Source organism: Cyprinodon variegatus, unplaced genomic scaffold, assembly GCF_000732505.1.
Source record: "Cyprinodon variegatus isolate N-32 unplaced genomic scaffold, C_variegatus-1.0 Scaffold260, whole genome shotgun sequence".
Lineage (NCBI taxonomy): Eukaryota > Metazoa > Chordata > Actinopteri > Cyprinodontiformes > Cyprinodontidae > Cyprinodon > Cyprinodon variegatus.
In genome coordinates, this window is record NW_015150713.1 from 579396 (window position 1) to 597899 (window position 18504).

The 18504-nt window shown below is 37.5% G+C and overlaps 1 protein-coding gene across 1 annotated transcript in view; it reads right to left on the reverse strand.

The window, feature by feature from the left end:
* slc25a1 (solute carrier family 25 (mitochondrial carrier; citrate transporter), member 1) overlaps positions 1-18504 on the reverse strand; it is a 28223-nt gene that overhangs the window by 9043 nt on the left and 676 nt on the right. Inside the window, exons 2-3 of the mRNA XM_015382551.1 lie at positions 3567-3674; positions 1859-1958 (exon numbers count right to left, since the gene is read on the reverse strand). Coding sequence (XP_015238037.1) covers positions 1859-1958; positions 3567-3674 — 208 coding nt within the window. The remainder of the gene's footprint in view (positions 1-1858; positions 1959-3566; positions 3675-18504) is intronic.

Consider the following 18504-nt stretch of genomic DNA (forward strand, 5'->3'; position numbering starts at 1 on the left):
ATGGATGGATGGATGGATGGATGGATGGATGGATGGATGGATGGATGGATGGATGGATGGATGGATGGATGGATGGATGGATGGATGGATGGAAAAAAAAAAATCATGCAAATTGTTTCCTTAGAAAAAGATTTTCTTCCAGTTGATAAAAACATTCCCAGCTCCCACTGGAAATGATGCTGAAAGCTGACAGGCACATGTGCACAAACAGTACACACACACACACACACACACGCACGCACACACACACACACACTGCCAAGTCTAAATCCCCATAGCCCTATTGAGACCCTGTCTGAGTTTGAATGGCATCTTTGCTTTGCCTGACTGGGCCTGTCTCTCTATCATACAGAATCGTTCTGCCCTCCAGCATAGCACACACACACAAACAGGCAAAGAATGAGAGGAACTGAGCAAAAACAAAAAAAAACAGAACAAAAAAGCAACAACAAAAGCAGCCACCTTCGGTTTGTGATTTTTGTGTGTTCGTGCTTGTACAAGACGTACAGTGTGCACACTCGTCTACAAATAAATGCCAGTACTGGCAAAAAATAAATTATACTGAAAGGCTAATGTGGCATTTGTGGCATTTCTTGTGGGTAATGGACAAAAATAACTGGGTGAATTAGAAAATTCAGTTAAACTAACACAATTTAAGCGATTATGTTTTAACCAGCATAGTTTCCTTGCATTCATGTTCACTTTGCGTTTTCATTACTTATAAAAGGTAGCACACGCCTCAGATTTTTATATCTTTTTCATAATATATGACCTTTGTTGCAATGTAAAGTAGTCAGCGTACAGCATGTACAGCAGTCTACATTTTCTGTTGCTAAACCAATAGCAACAAAAATGAGTAGAGCCGCTTTTCTAAAGTAAATAAGAGTTGACTGGCCAATCATGACTATAGAGCTAAACTGTTTTGAGCATCTTTGGTGATAACAGAAGTTGGAGGAGGTCAATGTATCTAATATCCACCAGCTCTGAGATGTTGTCAGCTGGGAATTGAATTAAACTGTGTTGGTTTAACAGAATTTCTAATTCATTCATTCTAATTCATCCAGTTATTTTTGTCCATTATGCACAAGAATTGCCAAATTAGCCTATCGGTATAATCTAATTTTTGCCAGTACTGGCATTTATTTGTAGACGAGTGTGCACACTGTACGTCTTGTACAAGCACGAACACACAAACATCACAAATCGAAGGTGGCTGCTTTTGTTTTCTTTGAGGACAGAAATCGGTTAAAGTGTTTTCCGGACTTTAAAGCACACCTCACCCACAAAGTTGTTTTTTTTTAAACTGGAAATGTACATGTATAAGCCGCACTGGGCCATAAGCCACTGATATGATCTAAACTATCCCACACCCAACCTGTAGGGGGAGCTCTACATATCGCCTCGGTGTACTGACTACTTTATGTATTATAAACGTTTCATATCTACAGTGTTGTCCGATGAAAAGGCAGAATAAAATAAAAAAAAATATACAACTACTTTTTTGAGTAACTGCAGTTATTACAATTCAAAAATCTGTATTTAAGTTGTTAAAGCTAAAAGATTTAAATACTCTTATCACAGTAAACATCATGATAAGTAAATTAAAGGTGTTTTTTTAACATTATTAAATAGATGTAAATTTTGATTTATTCACTGTATAAAAATATACATACGTAGAGAGAGGAGATTTATACGCATATTCAGATGTTTTTAATTTTACTTACTTGCATTCATGTTTTCCTATAAGAAAAAAACATTTTATATAAACATTCTCTCTTATCTAAGGCAAACTCTTACTGGCCTGAACAAGGATTAGTTTACTCAATATATTTTCATTTTAATTAGTTCCTTCACTCACCTGACTGCAGATTTTGGTATGGATCCATACAGCAGTGAGCTGAGTCCTCGATACAGTCCTTTAACACCGTGACTCTGCACCGTTTGCTTCACGCAGTCACCTGTAGGAGAGAAAGATAGGACCATGAATGAAAAACAGATTAACACAACCATTAACCTATTGGTTAAACTATCTGGTTTCTACAGCAAGACATTAAATTAATGGTTTACAACTTGATGGAGTAAAAGCAAAGTCTTCTGAGTCTTTTAATTTTTGGACTGTAAACGAAGCAGGAAAAATGAATATATTAGTTGGGAGAGAAAAAAATGGTTACCATGGCTTATACAATACACGAGAGGGCATCATCTGTTGGAGAGGAAGTGCTTTTTTTAAAACTTTTTTTTAGCAATTTTTCTCCTTTTAAATCAAGCCTCTCCTCTCTGCACTGAAATCACAGATCCAGATCGTTGTTCTCTCGGACATCACTGGCATTGCAGATCTGATTTCCACAAATAATGGCATGTATTTTCTGTTCTTTTCTTTTATTGTCAATTTAATTCAAATTCAGTTAATTTCTGTTAATTTGTTAGTTGACTCTAAATCAATTTCTCACACCGAGCACATACACAGTAACAACAGAGAGAGAGGAAAAACTCCCCTTTAACAGGAAGAAACCTGTTCATGAACTGCGTTTTGATTTTTGTCTCCTGTCATCCTATTGGCCCTGTATTTAGATTAGATTATTACAATGTTCTGGTGAATAATTAACACTGTAAGTGTGCTCAGCAGTATTTAGTAATAGGGTTGATGAATACTGTGTTTGTTAATAATGTGACAACAATTCTTAATGTTACAATAACTGTGATGGGACAATATAATAATATAGACTGCTCAGATTATCACCACAATATTTTTCATCAAAATGGTCAGCTTTTTAAAAGGTGCAGATTAAAAGTTTTAATTTTACTAAATTGTTTTTGGTATACAAGTCCAAAATATATTCTGGTCACCAACATTGCCCCAAATGATTCTGTGTCTGTAGGAATAGGTTGAATTTATGAGTCGGAGCTCTGGCATTGACAGGTCGTTGTAGCTCTGCTATAGCTCTGAGAAACGGCTTCCTCTCTGCATTATGTTTGTTAGATTCAAGCAGATCAAAAAAGAAGCCAAAACCAGGTGAACATCGGTTAAACTTTTAGGAGTTGGCGTTAACCTAAAACGGCAAAAAGGTTCAGAACCCACATGGAGGTTGCCTCTTTCCTTCTGAACAAAACCTGGCAACCCGCTGGCAAACAGCACAAGGTTGAAACAAGAGCAGGGGAGGGTCAATGCACCACCAACTGGCCAGGAGGACTGAAACTTGGAGCAATCTCTTTTAAATCCTAGTTTTTTCTTAAAGAAATAAGTTTTCCTTAAAAATTGACTCTGCTCCTGCACAGACACATTAGTCCAGTAATCCTCTCGGCGGAAACCAATGCACAGCCAAGCAAGAAAGCAACAGCTGTCACAAGTGCTAATTAGCACCACATCCAATCCTCAGAGCTCCAGCAGACACCAGCAGATTTTGGCTGTGTTTGCGCATGATGGGATGCACAGATAACGAATGTGCATGTGTGCACTGGTCTGTTCTGAGTCATATAAACAAGCACGGTGACAGCTTGACGTACCTGAGGATGACAGGTAATTGGAAAATAAGATCCAGAAAAGGAAAATTAGACAGCATAGATACCTATTCCTTTGTATTTCGGAGGGTTGGCCTTCTCATCCAGCTGTAGCTGGGTTTTCACATACTCTGTGGGGAAAGTAATGCAGATCTCTATTCCACCGGCAATTCCACCTGGATAAAAAGAAAGTCAGAGTTAACATCCTATGGAGCACATATTGAAATCAACAGATTCATTCAAAACTAAAACTCTAAAGTGAAGATTTAAATTTTTTGAAAAAGCGTGTTTTATTATGTGCTGAAGAGCTTAGTTTACATGTCTCACAAATGTAATTCAGCGATTACCATTTTACTTTTCCAACAGTGATCTGGGCACCCCAGATGGACACAAGGAGGTCAAACATGAACAGCCAAACCCACCAGAGGAGGGCAGGCAAGATGACCCGGGGTTCAGGGGTTACAACACCTCACGTCAGGCCTGGCAGCCACCAGGAATGAGACAGAGCCCACCGAAGTATGCAACCCGTACCTAGCTCTCATCAGCGCACCAGCAGACACAGGCCCCTCCCATTAGCAGGGAGCATAAGAGACAGGCCCTGCTCAGACCAAAAGCCTAGGATGTTCCAGTAGGTGGGAGGGGAGGCAAACACTCAACCTGACAAGTAAACAAAGACAAATTCACATTCATACAGTCCCACCTTTACACCCATATGGAAATGTAAAAACACTCAACAGAGATGCAGACAAAGGCAGACACAGGTCTAAGGACCAATCTCTCACAGGTGCCAGAGCTGTTCCAGCCGTTCCAGGCTGCGCATCCATTTGGTCCTCTCATACCAATGGCTGCCCGGCAATCGCAACCCAGGCAGTCCGCCCCCCTAGGCCAAGCACAGCACACCATCTACCTGAGTCCAAGCCACACTCCCCTCAGCATCCCCTCACCCGACTGCAGGAACAGGCTATGCACAGGTTAAGTGCAGGCAGCCAGACGGACCCACACCACAAGCTTTTTTTCAGGAGAGAGTGGCCAAGTGGTGAGGGCATTGCGCTTAGAATCCAGAAGTTCTGAATTCAAGCCCCACGCCCACGGACTAACACTCTGGGTCCCTGAGCAAGACCCTTAAATCCACACTGCTCCCTGGGCGCCATACAATGGCAGCCCTCTGCTCCCCAAAGGGATTGGTTAAATGCAGAGAGTTCATTTCGTTGCTCTGTAATTGTGACAGTGTAATAACAAAAAAAAAGAAAGAAAGAAAAAAAAATTTAAATAAAACATTATGCCCCATTTCCAGCACTCATTTGAAACCATGCCTTGAAAGGTCAGATCACGGTAACACGATAAATGTGGAGTGTAAAAAGAAAAAAAGAACGCAACTGAACTGAACTGTACCAGACACAATCAAACTGCGATAAATCTAGCACTAGTTCAACAGTAGGGCTCGGCACGGTTCAGTTGTGGCTCAGTTCTCTGGTAACAAAGAGCGCATGAGCAGACTGCATCATCTCCTATTAACAGTCAGCTGACTAATTTACCTGGTTTTCTGGCGTATCCAGCTTTGCATTTCACAGATCTCTTCACTTGTTACAACATGAACTTCTTCTCAGCCTATTAACAATAAATGGCATCAAAAGAGTGTGGTGCGACCTGGGATGATGCCAAAACTGAGGCTCTCATTAAAATTTGGGCGGAGGAAATTATCCACATAAATTCTTCAATGTTATGGGCGGTGCCATTTTAGATTGAGTAATTCCCCCCTTGCCTGGCTTTAATGAGATTACAAACTTGAACATTGAAGCTTAGATTTAAAACACCATGTTTGGTTGAAAAATATGAGAGCACATTATTTCAAACGCAACATCCCTTAGTCAAACATGGCGGAGGCACCATAGGGCTGTGGGAATCCTTTTATTTAGCAGGATTAGGGAAACTGGTAAGAGCTGAATAGAATTTGAATAGATGAAAATATGATTTATTGGGGCTGACCATGAAAGCACACCATAATTTTCCCATTTTAATTAGTATCATTTTAATACCTTTTGCAAATCATTCAATTCATCTTTGTTGTTACGTCGCATTAAATCCAAATAAACTGCACAAAAGGTTGTTTCATATCAAAGGATGTGAAAAAAATATATACTGGTGTGCATGCTTTTCTTATATCATAGCACGTTTGTTCAGACGCTTCCTTACCCAGCATTACTCAGTCTCATGTTCCACCTATGAATTACGTCATGGATCATTACAGTGACCCCACAAATAGCTTTCTGTCCGTAAACACTAAAAGCACTGCTGCTGAGGGAGAAAGAGCAATGAGCTCGGCAAAGATTAATCAACTGCTCCTGCGAAAGCTGAACTGCAACAAATGCATAAGAATGAGGTCATGCGTCGGATATAACACTGACTTCTATTTATTTTGTTTTCAGATGGTAAATAAAAAGAAAAAAAGAATGAATGTTTGAGCAGCAGCAGTGAGGTTCAGCCAGAAACAGGAAACAACAAAGATGAGTCACAGAGGAAGGAGGGACAGAGAGATGGTTGGCATTAATTCAATTATCCACTCAGGCTGTGGGGAGGGTCTCCATCACCCAGGCCAAGACCCTCCATTAAGTGAATGACAAATGTGAATACATGCACACCATAAGAAGGAAACATACATTGTTTGTCTTCTTGTACATATTAGAGTCTAACTGTTGTTACAAATTTAACAGCTGGTAAAAATCTTGATTTTATATTATTCAAAGTGACAGATTAACTAATGTGCAAACCTGCCCAGTTTAGTTATTAGCAACCAATGCTGAATTAAGACTTGGGTAAGAATGTCATAGCAACATTGATATTTCATATTTAAATTTAAGTTCAAGTATGTATTGGAAAAATAAACACTCATCTTGGTCCTAGATACTGTCTCAAAATCTTCTGCTCCTTTTTATAAATTTTGTACTGACTCCATAATTTGTGTGGCTGAATAAATTTAGGACCAATCACATCTCAGATTACTAAGAGAAACAGATTATTTTACAAATCACTTCTAATTTGTCTCAAAGAGCATAAAATTCACACAGATATAAAACCAATCTGGTATCTGCTTATTAACAATATCATTATGTCCAAGTTTGTTTTTTTTTCAAATAATGAGTATGAAACTCCAAAAGGCGTTTGTATTTTTTTATTATATTTATTCAACCTCAACTACATTCAGTGTTTTAGAACAAATTTAAAACCAAAACTATTAGTTACGAAAATGTATGCAAAATGTATGGTTACTACGCAAACATGTTTTTAAATAATACTACTTTTATGAAAGACTTAAAACACGGCTAGCACACGCAAGGAAGCTCAACTAAATCTATTATTATACAGCATTTTATTGGAGACTGAACCGAAACTGCAAACGTAGACTTTAAAAACAGATCTTAGCGGCATCACAAAGCTTTAGGATGAGGACATGTCTTCAGGTGTGAGTCATCAGAGATAAAAGTAATAGTGAAGATGCATTTAGACTCTTTTTCTATCCACCATTCTCAGTGGCATGGATAGGTAATATGGTAAAATGATCTTATTACGATATTAATCACTAAAAATGTAAATCACAAGATGTAAAGATTTACCCAAGCATTAAGACTTAACAACACTTTAAACGGATTTTAAATCATTTTGTGGCCACAAGTCAGTAACAATTAATGATTAATGCCCTGAGACTATAAGAAAACTTAATCTAGTATGAAATCAAAACTGCGCTTTATTTACCCACAATTTAGTTTATAGAGCAGTGCTGGACCTTATATGATCCCATGAAACCATTTTTTCACCTCAAAATAATTACATATATTATATATTGAATAAAAGTTTCATAGTTTAGCAGGGAAATATTGAACATTTTCCAATTTAACACAGGAAAGATTCCTAATGCCCCATGACCAGAGCTGTCAAATAAGAAAGTACAAATACTTTGTTACCTTACTTATGTAAAAAGTTTTGCCATCTTTACTTTACTGGAGCAATTATTTTAACAACTTTTAACTTCTACTCCTTACATTTTACAAATATATTTCTTAGATTTTTTTAATTTTTGTTATTGCCAGTTGGTTTAAAAAAAATAATAAAATTATCAAAATAATTTTTTTCATCCAGACAGTGAATTTCTCTGTGGCTGGGCCCGGTACTGCACCAACTTGTTGTTCGCCACAAACCAAAATACATAGTTTCTTAAGATGATGCAAAGCTAAATTTGACACTGTTACCATTAGTTATGAAAATAAGAAAATTAAGTATAAGGAAGAATTACAGAAAAATGTTCCCTTAATAGGGTAGAGCAGTAACCAGTAGGTTTAAAGCATCTGTCCTTAACATTTTTTCCTGCGTTACAATAAATTTTATACTTTAAGTAGTTTTAAAAATACTACTTTTACCCTTTTAATTAAGAAAAAAGTTTAACTGCATGACTGATTTTTGTTTTTTTTATATAAACCTGCTGCCGTCTAAGGCTGGACAGAAGGAGGTCTCTAATAAATGCATATTGACAGAGTAGATGGAAAAATGCACTCAGTTCAATCAGAATGTGTCTTAGACATAAAACCAGGTAACAGATTATCTATATTCATCTAAAAGTGAGTTGTATTCCTAACTCTTTATTATAGAGGATGTAGAGTGTTTTTACTAAATAACCTTCATCTGCTGTTAATCAGAGATGCACAGATTTCTTTAGGGTTTGATAAGCCGATTCATATTTTAACCAATTCTGATCTTTTATTTCCAAAGATTATAACATATGAAAAATAACTACAAAGTGCTGATGGCAGAATCTTTGAATCCAACAGAAAATGAATGAAAATTAATGAATTACTGCTCTCATTTACAGATCAGAGGAATTGCAAATGATTTTTACTTTTCAAAAACATGGGAAAACTGTCCCCTTCAATCTAAGACCAGTTGATTGGTGCATGGCAGTAACACACAAACACACAATCAATCCTCATCAGATGTGCAGCATCTGTACAGGTGATGAGGCTTGTCTGTCTTCTAGTCCATTTTGCAGCCTCCATTCACAAGAGACTCACACGAAAAAAGGTCATTAATCTTTATCTGCGCAGACTTGCTTCCCTCTCCAAACAAATTTTCTATTTTTTTCTTTAGCAGCATCTTCAGTCTCTCTCTCCCCTCATCCTCAAGTTTCCCCCATATTATATCTTAAAAATCAATACATCAACACAAACCCTTGACACTTGCTATTACGTACGAGAGAAATTGTGATGCCAATGTGGGGATATCCAGAGGTGGAGAAAAATAGTACAGAAGCTGAGACAAGTCTGCTTTAACAGACATTTCTAGCCCTGAAATATCCACAGACTGAATCAGACAGTGACAGTTTGAGATGATGGGCTACACACAGCAGGGCCCAGGCCCATATCATGGTCATGTGCTGCGAAACGTACATGGTTAAAATCTTTAAAATCTTTCCAGGTATAAGGATGAAGAGTCTAGTTTTAAACTGTGATCCATTAACACTCAAGAGGCATTAAAACACAAGTGTGTGTAAAGTCATCAAAGCCAACAGGAAAACAGAGTCTGGCTTACGGAACATTTATAATATACATTGCAGTCTTATTTTTATGTAAAATTTGAATTAAATTAAAAACTGCTGCCTTTCAGCAAGAAGGTTATGGGTTCGATTCCCGGCTCAGGGTCTTTCTACATGGAGTTTTCATGTTCTCTCTGTGCATGCGTGGGTCATCTCCAGGTACTCCGGCTTCCTCCCACAGTCCAAAAACATGACTGTTAAAGGGTGACGGACAATGGATGGACCGATGAATCAGAAGCACAATCAGTTTTAAACAGTCTGTCATGTAAGTTCATTAAAGAGTAATATTAAATTGAATCAAATTATACATCAGACTTTTATGTTTGTGCACATTTATCATAATACTTCCCAATACTGAGGACAAACAGAAATAAACTAAGAATGAATAATTTACTTGGTATTGGGTAATGGATTTAAAGTAGGAAGGGAAGAAACTACCATTTACCAATATAAAACGGAGGTACAAATTATACCATTTTATTTAATGTTTGAATGTTAAAATAATCTTAATGACAGAAGTATGCACAAATGCCTCAGAGACTTTCAGAGAGCACAGAGGGGTAATAAAACCAGGTGAGTCAACATGCCTCCAGCTGACAGGGCGGATCCTTCTTGAAATCCTGCCCAGCCTGATGCTGAGGAACACTAATGAGCTTCGGACACATCTGTCCCGGCAGCAACTTTTCCTTCTCATCACAACATAATGACAACCGACAACTGATATCAAATCTGCAAATTCCAAACAGAATTGAAAATGCAAATCCATCCACGTTTATTTTTCTTTGCAGCATGATCAACTAATTCAGCACGTTACTTTGTTTGATACTTGGGAAGAGAAAGAAATAAAACCTGTGATTTTGCAGTAAATTTTAAGAATTATCCTGATCATCTTTTATTGGGAGTTGGGAGCTGTGCAAATGAGGTCTGATAGAAGTTTGTCATGATATCAAAAAACACTGAAACTGAAGCCAAAAGAATGATCCACTTCAAACATGAGTTCTCCTATTAGCAGAGCGAAAGCATTGCTGTTTGCCTGCTGCAAAAGATGAAAAGAATAATTCATCTGACGCCTGGCCTTTCAGGCTTTCTCTGTCCTGAACCACACTCTCTAATTCTACTGCTGATTCCTAATTACAGGCAGGATGTTGATTAATTTTACATGGAAACTGCTTAAACTGCTTGCAGCCCTGCAGCAAGAGGGAAACACACTGATTTACAAGGGAAGGACAACTAAGGCAACGTTTTTTTTTGACGGTGTGTGCTAGAGACAATGCTGATAAAGGCTTCATACCGCTAAAAGATAAAGCACTAACAGTATTTATCCAGCTTGTGGTGTGCTCAATGTTAACTCCCTCAATGAGGTTCTGGCTGCAGATAGACTCTCTAAGTTACATGTAGCCAGAAGTTATGTGTGTATAAAAAGGAAACAACTGTTCATTACTCAGCAAATTCATGGAAAACTCTGACGTCAAAGCTTCATAGACAAAACTACAGATAGTTAAAAAATTTTGTCTCAAGGCAACGACACAATGTATTAAAAATGTATTATACCTCAATGATTAAGCTTCAGTGTGAAAGAAAAATACCATTAGTCAACTTTAACATTTTTTTCAATGTTAATTTAAATCCAATGAATTATTACAGTTTTGAAGATTGATGGCATTAATGCTAGAAAAAAAGTGTTTCAATGTAAAACAGATACCAGATAAAAGCCTGTTTTGTCCTTGCATTGCAAACGTAAACATGGACTTTACTATTTCAATTGGCTCTGTTAGCTAGATGAGAGCCGGACTGTGAATTCTAGGGAGTGAACATTTAATATTTCTTGGGGTTTCATCTAAAACAGAGGATATGTGAAGAAGCACCTCATACTCTCAGTTTGGTACAAAGAAAGACCAATAACCCTGTGGGCTGAATACTTTCCAGACCTTTGTGCAGACGGTTAAGTGCAGGACATTTCAAATACAAGGACTTTTGAATGAAAATAAAAATCAAGAAAGCTTATGACTTAGGACAAGAAAACAGAAAAAGTAAGCTCAATTCTTTAGCAAAACAATTATCAAAAAGATCAAAATGTAGTGGCCACCATGAGCCACATATTAAAACTATAGCAAATTGTATGGAAAGAGTTAAAGAGAAAAGAGCATTTCATAGAGGCCATGACTGAGTCGCCTGGTCATAGACTATCGTGTGGATATGATACAGAGGAGCGATGGAGCTTTAAACAGAATAAAAACAGGGGTTACCAACAATTGTGCCACAATGGTTTTTACTACTAATTACTACTACTACTAATTGGTTATTGCAATTCAGTCCAATTGTTATGCACCTGCATTAAGGAATTCATTTTAAGCCTTTTTTAAATTAATTACCAGGGGTCTTAGTAATGTGAACAGCACTGTGTATCTCCATGTGCATCTCAGCAACATCTGACAGGCTGTAAGTGGATGAGGCTAAGGGTTTGGGGGGGTTGGATGGAAGACTACACAGTGATTTATTAGCCCGCCTCCCGGTGCTGGTGCTCAACGAGCAGCAGGGACAGCGCAGAGGGAGCAGACTCTGTTTGAGCCGCCTGTGACGTGAGGAAACGGGTAATAAGCCAGAGTTTGACGAGCCCTCTGAGCCAGGGACGAGACAGCAACTCTAAAAAACCTGACCGGCTGGCCTGAGGCAAGGGGGAGAGAGGGAGGTATAAATGGAAGGAATGAAATGGACACAAAATGTGACAACACCACTTAATATTTAAGCCATTTTTCTGAAAACTAGGGTTCTAGATCATGGCGGATGAAGCTCTCTTTTACAAAACTACAACCAGAATCCCTGAGGCCTCTCTCAGATAAAAACTATCTTTCCTTTCCTTGGCCTCAATCATTATCTCTGACTGTCAAAAGGAGACTTGAACAAACCAATTGCAGCAAGGAGAGCTCATAGGAAACACAGTGTCCATCCTCCCAGCCATTTACTAAGTGGTTTTTTTAATCCATTAAGATCTGACCTTCTATCTCTACATGCTTTGACTCCGTAGAGCCGCTGGGAACATAGAAATGGCTTGTTTTGTCTGCAGAGAAATGCAGCCAAACAGAACATGTACAGTCATGGTGGGAACTAGATTCCTGAAGATGGGAAAATACCTTATATTCAGGTGGTATAAACTATCCGATTCTTCTTAGACTGATATCTCAACCCAGTGACACTTTTTAAATCTCAAGTCATTCAAAACAATTTATCTACCAGAGAAAAGGAGTAGTTCCTGAATTTCCATGGATGACAAAGACATGCTGCTGTAAGACTTGACAGACAGGCCCGACTTGAGCTACCGGCACAGGGATCAGCACTGGGCCACAACCAGTCAGTCAGGCTGCGCCGGAGTGATGGGGGCAGGGGAAGGTCTCTGTGTGGCAACGTTTGCCTTACTCAGCCTTAAACATGACAACATATTTCTGAAGATTCTGCTCCAATCCTGCCGTTCCACCCAAAGCTAAGCAGCAAATTTCTAAAGTTAGAGTCAAAACATTTTTAATTTTTGTCTTAGAATGAACAAAACATTGATTAATATGGTGAAAACAAACCACAACTCTATAAAATATGTTCAGCGGAGTAAAAGTCCTGAAAATGTATAACCTAAAAACGCTCAAAAACCACAATTTATTTATTTATTTAACATATCTTTAGTTTCTTGAATCAGTGTGGGAACAGATCACATGTAAAGAACTGTCTTTGATTAAACCAATGGTAACTCACTCATCTTCATCACTAACAATTCCTAGAAATCCTCAAACCTAAAGCTCGTTTGTAATTAATGATTTACTGTTAAAGTTAAGCAAAGCACTTATAAGGACATTGTTAGCGAAACCTACAGTCAGAAAAAAAAAAAAAAAAATAACAAAAGAGGTAGACAACTGGAACCAGAAAATGCAGGATGAGGGTCCAAGTTTAATCTGCCTCTGCAACCAGAATGGTAATGGGGTAAAAAAAAAAAAAAAAAGAAAAGAAAAGTATAAATTCAAAGCTCACCGTTTAAGAGCTAAGTTAAGGCGGCTTTGTGTATGTAACCAAGTCTATATCAACACAAGTTGTTTTGACATATTTCTACACATCAACTGACCTGTCAATAATACAGACAAAATGTAATTCTGGTCATTTATTAGACCACAATAAATCTCTGTCTCAGAGTGAGACTTGAAATGTTCAGGATTTTCCCTCAAATTCGGACTGAGGTCTATTTAAATAAAACATATAACTCTTGGACTATGCTAGGTTAAATCATAAATTTAACTTTCTGAAACTTTTTGTACCTTTAAATTAATTACAGTTTTAGAAAACAGTTGTTTTAATACATTGTTAAACTTTTTTGACCCAGTTTAAGGACTCCAGGTACAGTTTAACCTAAATTACCGGCTCAATGGTATAGAGACCAAACAGGGAATGAAATGGCAATTACTAAGAAACTAGAATATTAATGGCTTCAAGGAAGGTCCCAGGCCCCTTTAAAATACCTGGGCTCAAGGAGTGTGCAGGTCAGCTGGCTGGTGTCCTCACAGACATTTTTAACACCTCACTGAACCAATCCATAGGGCCAACATGCTCTAAGTCAGCCACCATTATTCCGGTCTAAAAGAAAACTCAGGTCACCTCACTAAATAACTACCGGCCTGTTGCACTGACTCCTATCATGATGAAGTGCTTCGAAAGGCTGGGCAAAGAACACATCATCTCCATCTACACTAACATTCGACCCGGTCCAGTTCACCTACCGACGAAACCGTTCCACTGAAGACGCCATCTCCTCTGCTCACCACTGAGCCTGGCACACCTGGAGGAGAAAAAAACGCCCACGTGCGGAGCATCTGATGGCAAAACTGGAACAGCTGGGCCTCAATACACCACGCTGCAATTGGCTGTTAGACTTTCTCACAAACAGACCTCAGTCAGTCCAGTTGGGACAGAACAGCTCTGATGTCATCACTCTAAGCACAGGATCCCCTCAGGGCTGCGTCCTGAGCCTCCTGATGATACATGAATGCCTCCCCAGGTTCACCACCAATCACATCGTGAAGTTTGCAGACGACACCACACCAGACCATTGTCGACTTCAGGAAGAAGCAGCCTAACCACGCTCCACTGGTCATAAACAGCTCAGCTGTAGAGGTGTTCAGCAGCACCAAATTCCTGGGGGTGCACATCACAGACAACTTCACCTGGACTGTAAACACCACCTCACTGGTCAAAAGAGCACAAAAGAGCCACTTCCTGAGGAGGAGGATGAGAGCCCACCTGCCCCCACCCATCCTCACCACCTTCTACAGAAGCACCATAGAGAGCGTTCTGACCAGCTGTCTCACTGTGTGGTGTGGAGGCTGCAGCGCCTCAGACTGGAGGAAACTGAGAGTGGTGAGAACACCAGAGAAGATCGTCAACAATAGTCTAGTTGTACAAAAACAAAAAAAAACAAGGGGATGGTGGAATTTTCTTTTTTTTTTTTTTGGAAGCATTCATAGCCTAATTAAAATAGTCTATTAACCTAAAGCAATATGCATGGTATGGTTGTTACATGTTAGATATGCCAGTCATTGACCTTGACCAAGACACCTTAAAGCTTTTCTTTAGTCCAACTGTTTGTAATGTTCTTTCTTGTTTCTGCATTTTTTTTCCTACTTGCTTTGATTCTGTTTTACTTTCCTATATTTTAATCATGCAAAGCACTTTGCATTGTCTTTGTACTGAATTGTGCTATACATTTTTGCACCATGTTTTTTTCTCCCACAATGTTTACAGTTGATCACTGCTGCACTTTAAGAAATGGAAATGTTATGGCAGCTGTGCAAAACAAAATGCTTTAAAATTACAATAAAAGTTGTCTAATTCTAGAATAAATAAAATAAAAGAGCAGAAAGCTGAATTCATTATATAAATGTAAAAAAAAACTTAAAGACTCTCACTATTTAGAATAAAGAATTTAAAAAATCTATAAAGATGCTAAAAAAAAAATTATAATCTATTCTTTTTTTGTCCATACTGTACTTGTTCAGAACTTAAGAATGAAAAAACTCAATTTCTAAAACAGCATATAAATGCTGCAAACATTTCGTAAAAAATGCAGCGCGGGTTTATTACACACTTGACCTGCAACTAAATGTTACATGATTGCGTACTGAAAGTGGAAATATCATCCCTCAGCTGTCAGCAAAAGCAGAACTTGCCCGACAGTTACATTATTATCAGGATTGATATCATGTTTAGCAGGTTGGGTTTGGTCTGTTTGCTACACAGTTAAAAATCAGACAAAGGCCAGTTGCAGGCATCAATGGACACAAATGTATTCAAAACATACTGCTTCTAAATGCTAAAATAACATTTAAAACCTTTATGAGAGATAGCATTGTCCCTCCTTCTCCATCTGCTGTCACTGCTGATCAGCTGGTTGAAAACTGTTACTTTGTTTTTCCTTATGTTTAAAGAAAAGAGGTTATGGCTGTTTGGAGACGTTTACAGTCAGTGGAAATATGGGTATCTATATCATGGAAACTGGTTAACAAGTTGTTTAAAGTAAAACCAAGTAGTTCTTTGTGATGCAACAATCTGATGGTTACTTTATTACTGTGTTTCAAGTTTTTAAACATCTTTCTTGATTTTATGTGCATCCAAGTGTTTGATAATAATTATTAATTATGTTTGGTTTAGAGAAGAAAAATTAATTCAGAACCAGTATACTAACTCTTGTTTGGAACCAACCAGTCTTCAATCAAAACAAATTCAATCAAGGGTATGAAGGATTCAGTAAGCAACGACTGGCAGAGCACAGAGCAGAAATCAGCAGAGTGCTGCCAAACCTCAGCATGAAGCCTTAATAAAGAAGCACCTCAGAGGAGGTTCTTCATCAGCTGGAGCTACTGCTGCCTCATCATCATCACACATAGAGGTCTATAGCAGGAGCAGGGGAGGGGGTCACAGGGTTCAGAACTGATTAATGATGGATACAGCTTTAAAATCACAGACTGCTAATGTTATTCATTCATTTGGTTAAATAAACTGCTTAGAGCTTTGCTGAAAATCTTCTCCTGTTGTATTTGTTTAGATAAAACCTACATTTAAACTAGGGCTGAAACAATTAATCAGGTTAATTTTGAATAATCGATTATTGAAATAATCGTCAACTACTTTAGTAATCGACTAATCATTAACTGGAGTGTAGAGACTGTGAAAGATGCCTTTAACTGACAGAGCGACCCACTTAGGCAGTAATTATATCAAAATTCTTAAAAAATATATAAACATTTTGCATTTAAGACAAAAAATATGCTTTTTCTGTCTATACGCTCTATCTAGAACTCCTCAAGTGGAAAAGCTTTAGTTTCACCTGGTTTATTTTCTGTAAAAATTCCTTGTTAAGGAACCTTTGGCTATCCAAATATTAATTGATTAATCAAAAAAATAATCTTAAGATTAATCGATTTGCAAAATAATTGTTAGTTGAGCCCCAAGTTAAACAGAGTTCTATGGACTTCATTTCAGTAGGAATTTCAATTGGGGGGGGGGAAATAAGATTGAAATGTTTTAGTAGCGAGTTATGAATAATTAAAAAAAAAAATAAAAAAAAATCCACAGCAAAAGTATTGGATAAAAAATGCATCAGACATTAAAAGTACTTTGCTGTTTTTTGCTTTACACATATATAGGACACAATATCTGTCACCAAGCTGTGGTTATTGTCAAGATGTTGAATAAATGTCCTTTCTTGCTCAATAAAAGCAAATATTTGGGACATATACAGAACATAGCATCCTTTGATGGCTATAAAGAAGTAATACCAGAAGCATGGCACTAATGGTAAAGCAGTTTGTTAAGATACATAAATAAATGCATAAGTTAAATGTCGGCAAAGAGTACGTCCTCTGCATCTCTGCTTTAATGGTATTTGCACAGGAGGAAGGATGAACAGATATTCCTGCAGGCTAAACCAATCCCTGATGGGACTGAGGAACAAAGGACGGAAACTGAGCTGCTGTTTAGCGCTGACCCTTCAAAATTATTTTCAAACAGCAACATCTTCAGATAAGACTTTTATCAGTTAGTGTCTCCAGGAGTTGCAACTCACTCGTTTATAAATTCATAATCTGAAATAATGGCATTGATTTTAATTCAGTCCCATTTACTCCCTTACACCAAAAAAGAAAACCAGTTGCTTTCAAAGCTCACATACTGTAGACGTTTGATTGATAACAATACAGTAAACAAACACAATCATGATCGAAAAGGACACAACACACAGAACAGGAAGGAAGTTTTAAAGTCTTCTAGATGCTGAAAATGAAACCAGTATGGCACAACTGCAAACACAGCGTCCACCTAAGCTGTCATGGGATCTAGTCAGATATTAAAAATTAGATTTTTGGCATATATACTAAACTTTACACAGTAATCCTGGAAGAGCACCAGTTAGAAGCTGCACAGGACTTCAGACTCAGGTGAGGTTCACCTGTCAGCAGCTCTAAACATACGGCAAGAGCTACAATTGGGGGATTAGGTTTGAATGGTCAAATCAGTTAAGATCTAAATATAGCTAAAACATTTCTACAGGACTTGAAATAAGATATTCAAAGACACTATCCGTCTAATCTGAATGAAAGTTACTTGGAAAAACAAGTTTAAATCTTCAAAACTGGTAAAAGCAAAGCCACTCCAAAATAAATACACTACCAGCTGCTGTGAAAGAAGAAAATATCATGTAGATCGGTCCTTTTAGGTGACTGATACGGGTTAATTAACATTATTTCATTGTTTATAATCCAGCTGGAATCATTGATGTTTTTGGACTGAATGTGGGAAAATGTAAATGGAAATGGAAAGTTGAGGGTGTATTTTACAATTATGCAAAAAACTTTGTGAAATTTTTATTTTCCTATCTAAGTAAATCTACATTAATATCACTTGTGCAGGGAATTTAACTTTCTGATTAGTTTAGGTCCTGTTTTTAAACCATTTTAAACCAGGTTGTTTTCAGCATAACAGGAATGTTCAACAGAATTTAGTTTAGAACAAAATATCCAAAAAGGGTCAACTTGTTCTCTGCAACTGTAACTTTCAGGAAGCCATAAACTCATCATCATCATCGTCATATTTTTCACATCTACATTGACAGATCTTTACGGAAGAGGATTAGGGTGACTGAAATTTTTTTTTAAAAGTTAACTGATTTTTAAATTTTATTTCTGTGTAATATATGAAAAAAGTCAGAATTCTGAGAAAATAGTCAGAATTCTGAGATTAAAGTGAGAATTTTAAGAAAAGGTCAGAATTGTGAGATTAAAGTGAGAATTGTGAGATTAAAGTCAGAATTTAAGAAAAAGTCAGAATTGTGAGATTAAAGTGAGAATTGTGAGATTAAAGTCAGAATTTAAGAAAAAGTCAGAATTGTGAGATTAAAG